This window comes from Aulonocara stuartgranti (genome assembly GCF_965226115.1).
Source record: "Aulonocara stuartgranti genome assembly, chromosome: 15".
Classification (NCBI taxonomy): domain Eukaryota; kingdom Metazoa; phylum Chordata; class Actinopteri; order Cichliformes; family Cichlidae; genus Aulonocara; species Aulonocara stuartgranti.
Genome location: NC_138951.1, coordinates 34,030,683 through 34,037,389, shown reverse-complemented (window position 1 = coordinate 34,037,389; position 6,707 = coordinate 34,030,683). Strand labels below are relative to the sequence as shown.

The following is a 6,707-nucleotide window of genomic DNA, read 5'->3' as shown; positions in this document are numbered from 1 at the left end:
ATTTCGATATCACACTGTTTTGTCACTGTAACGTTTGTCCTGTAAAGCATCCACAGGACACGGGTGTGGGGACAGCAATACCTTCATTAATACTGTGGTTTCAGGTTCACTGGGACACAGTCACTCCCGCTCTCTGCTGTCACGTCCACTCTTCCGCCTCTGACTGTCACTGCGAACATATAAAGAGTGACAATCACCTTCACTTCCCAGCACACCTGTTCACCCCGCCCCTGCGCCGCCCCGGGAGCTCACTGCGTCATCCCTCCTCTGCAGCCGGCCAGAGACCACACCCACGCCACAGTCACATGATGCTAAACAGAAGCTGTCAACTCAGCTCTGTACAGTGGGCAATCATAATGAAGCAGTTCAACTTGTAGATTCAAGCTGCACTGCTCTTCATACTTTTGGCCACCAGATGCCACCAGAGAGGACGGTGTCGAAAAGCTTCGAGTAACAAACCCTTTTTCAAGACCAGCTTCAGTGATTCACAAAGCTTCATTTTGCCATCACTAATCTAAGGAGCTTGGAAAGAAAATTGACTGGAAGGAAAATTTCCAGGACCTCCTTAATCCCAATGACATCTTCTGTAGAGGAAGCAGAATCTGGGTATGAGATTCTTGATAGGGAACCCTTCACCTCTGGTGTCCACCATCCAGTGCATGGATTATCGCCATGTCAGGTACCATCTTACAACCACAGTGCCTTGCAACAGCCTCAGCAATGGAGGTGTTGAGCACGGTCCATTCAGCTTATTGTCTCCAGCCTCCTTCAGAATGATGTTAAAGTCATGCTGTTGAAATACTGTTGAAGGAACTGAGATCACCTTCTGTTGTAAGAGTGATCCAATGTTAGCATTCACACTTTAGTGAGAGGTGAAACAGATTTGACCTAAGGGACAATCTTTTTTTTTTGTAACCAGTTAGAAGATTTTGGCTTTTATGAATAATAGGATGAAATCTCTATCAGTCATCTGCCACCCAGCTGATAGAGATTTCCTTTCCTGCAATAATAACACCTACAACTGAAACGGCTCCGACCTGTAAGGTCAAAAAGGGCATCGGAATCACTTTCACAGTGGAACAAAGAAATTCACCGCAGTTGCGATAATAATATGCGCATCTGCTGCAGCCACAGGTTTGGATGGTCGTTAAAATGGAGAGATATCTGACGAGAAACATGCGTTGCATCTGAGACAAACGAGGCAAATGCTGATAATAAGGCAAAAAGGAAATACGATGAAGTGTATCTTGCTCTTGGTTTCACGGTGAATGTGATAGGAGATGAAAAGAGACCGGTGTGTATTTTATGTTTGAGAACTCTGGCAGTTGACAGTATGATGCCCAACAAATTAATAAGACACTCAGAGACATTACACCCCAATGACATCCATAAGACACTTGACTTCTTTCAAAGAAAATTGGAGATTACCGTCAGCAGGAAAAAAAATAAAAGCTCTAACCTGAGATTCTGGCGTTTCTGGCAAAATACATTTATATTTTAAAATGAACTCAGGATTTAATGAACGATATCGCGTTATTCAAACTAAAATCGATTTTACTCAGAAAATCTATCATCGAAACCCACCCCGAGTGAGTCTGGCTGGTGTGGAGAGGGAGCATCCACTCATGGATAGAAAGCTGTGGGCATTCTGCTTCCATTTGGCACGTCCTACCTCTGTGAGATGGAGTGAGCCTCACTGAAAACAAAGTATAGATCTAGGTTGAACATTGAACATGACTTGACAATGGCGGTATCAAGCCTGCAACCACAGGCTCAGTGCAGCCACTACGAGTGACAAGTATTAAACTCTCACTAAATTATATATTTTTTCATCTCTGTTCATGAGTTTCTGGATTTCTTTTTTCATAAGACTAAGACTGAACTTTATTTTTGCATTTCTGGCAAAGTTCACATTCTGTGTAACTTGCTGCTTTTTTGAAGAAGTGGTGCAGACTAATGACACAGTCTAGTGACAAAAGTTGCAAAGTTGTTTGAAATGAAAGTTGTTGTAGTCTGAGGTGGTAGTCTGTAGCACGGGGGGCCCCACAAGGAACAGTACTTGCCCCTTTCCTCTTCAACCTGTACACTGCAGACTTCAGTTATAACACAGACACTTGCCATCTCCAGAAGTTCTCAGACGACACCGCCATTGTGGACTAGGCGTCAGAGGGAAGCGAACTGGAATACAGGGGGTCATCATCAATGACTTTGTCAGCTGGTGTGAACAGAACCATCTTCATATCAATTCCAGCAAGACGAAAGAGCTGGTGATTGACTTCAGCAAGAAGTCCCCCCCTACATCAGTGAACATCCAGGGTTTGGACATTGAAATGGTGGAGGAGTACAAATACCTGGGTGTTCACCTCAGTAACAAACTGGATTGGTCCGCAAATACAAATCCCCTTTACAAAAAAGGTCTAAGTCGTCTTCACCTGCTATGGTGGCTGAGATACTTTGGGGTGAACAGGACTCTTTTAAAGGCGTTCTTCTACGACACTGTGGTGGTGTCTGCTATCTTTTATGCTGTGGTCTGCTGGAGTGGTGGAATGGCAGAGAGGGACAGGGGGAAACTTAATAAACTGATCAAGAGGGCCAGCTCTGTCCTGGACTGTCCACTGAAGTCCATCAAGCAGGTTGGCGAGGAGAGAATGTTGTCTAAGCTAACATCCATCATGGACAACACCTGCCACCCCCTGTATGAGACTGTACTGAGCAGCCTCTACAGCAGCCTCTATTACATGGTTATCTCACTCATCACCAGTTTAATTGACATATCATATGTTTTTAATTGCTGCTACTCATTAGCAGCTTGTTTGTACACTGTATATTTCACCAGGAGCATTTATACACCCCCCACACTTATGTACATATCTCTGTATGTATATCTGTGCATACGAATTTCGGTTGCTGTGTATATAGGACTACTTTGTGTCTATATTCCTCTTGCTATAAGAGCTGTGTGACACCCAAATTTCTAATTCGTGGGATAATAAATGTTTATTCTATTCTATTGTTTGTTTAAAAGAAAAATGAATGAAGAATTCATTGTGAATGTGCTTATTATCAGAACAAAATTGCAGCTAGGCTTTTCTGTCTTTGTTTTGTTTTTGTCTGTGGCGTGAAAATCTTTCCTCCTGCATGTAGTGAATGATGTAAAAACGTTGACAACCACTGGGGCTTTGACAAATTTGCTATAAGGAACACATCAAGCCATAAACTCATATACTGAGGAAATGCTTTAAAGAGGCCTAAGAAAAGACTAAAGCTGTCTTCTGTAACAAGTTCAGAGTAAAAATGTCTAAGCTCAGACTTAAATATGTCTGTTTTCCATGAATCCCGGTCAGTCTGTTGCAAGGTAAAAGCATGATTTAATATTGGTAGCCAACTGTTTAATGATAGAAAATATTTTCTTTGATTGAGGGATTAAAGTAATTAGGCCTAGCCAATACTTTCCACGTACAGTTCTTTGTAAGAAATGGGCTATCAGACTATTTCTGCGTATTTTTCTTCCTTTTTCTAGAGTTCCGTTTTGATTTGGATTGTTTTCTATAACTGTCCTGTAGGGGGCAGCCAAGCGGTGAACGGCACCGACACTGTCGCCTTATGACGCAAAAGAAGCCAGTGTCCGGGCGTCAGCCATCTTCTCTTAAATTGTCAACCGAGCTCTTGGAGCGGTCTGCTGTTGGACAACAAAAGAACAACAACAGCGATCATGGGAGCTGTTTTGGGTTTGTGCTCGATGGCAAGCTGGGTCAGTATCATTCTTCATTTGACTGTGAGAACAGTTTTAACAGCGACAGGACGTTTTAGCTGCCTCGATTTAACAAATGTTGCAGTGACTGCGCAGGAGGAAAATGTCAGGCCAACACGATGAGCGTCTGTGGCGCAGACATACTAACATCACCGTTTGGCTCATAACACACTTTAGTGATTCAGTTACTGTGAGCGTGTTACTGCGCTTTTAGTTAGACGGAGCCGATTATGCGAACCATCGCCGTACTACCTCCCATCCAGCAGGCCTGTTGATGTTCATGTTACAGTGATGGCTCGTAAACACACTGTCCGTGAAATGAAAACACCGGGGTGTGACGTTAGCTCAACCTTGTAAACACAGTGCGGTATCCGCTGCACGCAGCAGGTTCGTGTCATGTGAAACGGACAGATACACTTACAGACACGAGGTGCTTCTAGGAACTAAATGATTACCGTTATTCCTGTTAACCAATGAGCTTTGAAATATCTGTGCTTAACTCTAATACTCGACTTGTTCCCATGTGTGTATGTAGATCCCGTGTCTCTGTGGCAGCGCCCCCTGTCTGCTATGTCGATGCTGCCCCAGTGGAAATAATTCCACAGTGACTCGCCTCATCTATGCCTTCTTCCTGCTTCTGGGAGTGGCTGTTGCCTGTATCATGTTGATGCCTGGCATGGAGGGCCAGCTCAAGAAGGTACGCAGTGTTCCTGACATAAAACTAGCCTTGGAATATCTCCTGCAGCACAGAGATGTCACAAGTTATGAAAACACTCTCATGGATATTTTAGTTTGCTAAGGCTTTAACAGGATTCTGCAGTGAGAGTAAATATAGTTTGGTTCATTGCTCCTAATTATGTAAGACACATGGTCCTTGTTTGCTGTTAAGTAGCTTACCAGTTGTTAATCACCGTATTCTCCTAATGAGCCATACCTGCCCGTTCCAACTGTTAAATACTTAAATATGTGTGATATTCACACCAAGAGAACTATACACGGCTGTGAAAATACTGTGATCTTTCCTCTCACGTGGTAACTGTTTTTATGTTGATCCCTACAGTGGCCTCAATCCCCTTTTTTCTGTTTGTGCAGCTTTGTTGTATAATATCGGCTATAACAAAATAATCTGGTGGGATGTTTGGAAAAAAGTTTTAACGGTGTTCAGTCGGCCGTGTTTGGAAGCTGCAGTGCTGTGAAAAACCTCATTCTTTGGGGGGGTTTTTTGTTTCTCAACTAAGCAAGTGAGACAACACTCTAATACTAGAATAACTGACAAGTCAGAAACACTAAGATAATATGTTACATTTGAGAACAGTTTAGTGGAAAATGTCAAAAACGAATAAAAAGGCATTTCAAACCATTAATCCGATTCTTCAGTGCTGTTTAGATGGGCGCCACCTCTTGTCATTCATCATCAACACGTTATACTCAAAATAGACACCAAAGAGGAAAAACCCTTCCGATAAACCAATGTTAAATATGTTATGGAAACATGTTCACGAATTATTAAAATAGGACAAATGAACATCTGAAAAACTAAAACTGTAACTGAACAGTGTGGCACTGCATCATGAACGATGCACACTGTTTGAAAATTCATGACAACGACTTCAATAAAAGTTCAAATCTAAAAATAAGAAAACAACAAATTTTGCAGCCATTTTTTCCGTTTATTGAAGTCTGGTCGCGGGGGCAGCAGCAGGGGAGCCCAGACCTCCTTCTCATCACCTCCTCGAGGTTATCCGGGGAAACATCCAGCCATTGGTGTGTCCTGGGTCTGCGCTGCGGCCTCCTCCGATATGACGCGCCCAGCTTAGACACCTTACCCAGGAGGTGACAGCTTTAGCCATCTCCTTTTTGTGTAGAGCTGCAGCTACTCTACTCTGAACTCCTCCATAATGATCCAACTCCTCAGCCTCGCAAAGGGAGAGACCATCCGCCCTTCGAAGAAAGCCATTGTCCGCCGTTTGTATAGCTGTCTCAATCCAGGCCATCACTATTAGAATAACAGATTTTTGGTGTTTTTTCAACAGTGCTCCATCTAGTGGCAGATGGCTGCATAACATTTATGATCCAACAATTTACCAGCATTAGGCATCAAATCTGGTACCAAATAGTGACAACGATTAGTCGGCTAGTCGCAAACATCACTAATTTTTCACATTTGAACATTGACAGAGATTATCCAAGTAAATGTAAATTTTTTTTAAATGATAATTTGATTTAATGGAAAAGCTACAAATGCTCTAATGGAAAAGTTATTGCCCCTCAAACGTAATAACTGATTGCATCCTCCTTGTTTTGTGATAACTGACGGTGAGTGTACCACATCACTGTGGAGGAACTTTTGCCCCCTCTTTGCAGAATTGTTTTAATTCAGCGACAAAGGAGGATTTTAAGTTCATGACCTTGGTTAAATTTAAGTCCAGGCTTTGACTAGTCAAATGATCATTGGACTGGTTCTTATGTAGCACTTTTGTACTCTACCTGAGCACTCGGTGCTTTATTCAACTTGTCTCTTTCACCCAAGCACTTTTTTCTACGTTTTTCTATGCTGGATCTATCTAGCTCTATTTTTTTCCATTTAACATTTACACACATGCATCCAATGAATGCGGATATTTGGCATGCAGACTGGAGAGATGGAACCACCACTTGCTGTTGTGCTTTGGGTCATTGTCCTGCTGCATAACCCAAGTGTGCTCAAGCACTTTGACCGCTGTATAAGAACCAGACCAATTTCCATTTTCAAGATAGCTTTGTATGGCCTTGTGCAAGCAGTTGTGTTAGTGACATTGAGCAACACTAATTGTCTTAAAACAAAAGCAACTACAACAGATTCAGTTCAGATAACTTTTCTCTTAATAAATGAAATCATCATTTTAAATTGCTCTCTATTGACTCAGGTTATCTTTGTCTAATACTGAAATGTGTTTGCTCTAAAATATCTAAGCGT

At 42.3% G+C, this 6,707-nt stretch overlaps 1 protein-coding gene across 1 annotated transcript in view; it reads left to right on the top strand.

Moving 5' to 3' along the window:
- The first annotated feature begins 3,606 nt into the window (after positions 1-3,606).
- serinc1 (serine incorporator 1) overlaps positions 3,607-6,707 on the top strand; it is a 10,861-nt gene continuing 7,760 nt past the window's right edge. Inside the window, exons 1-2 of the mRNA XM_082504765.1 lie at positions 3,607-3,751; positions 4,287-4,448. Of these exons, the coding sequence (XP_082360891.1) occupies positions 3,713-3,751; positions 4,287-4,448 (201 nt within the window). The 5' untranslated portion in view covers positions 3,607-3,712. The remainder of the gene's footprint in view (positions 3,752-4,286; positions 4,449-6,707) is intronic.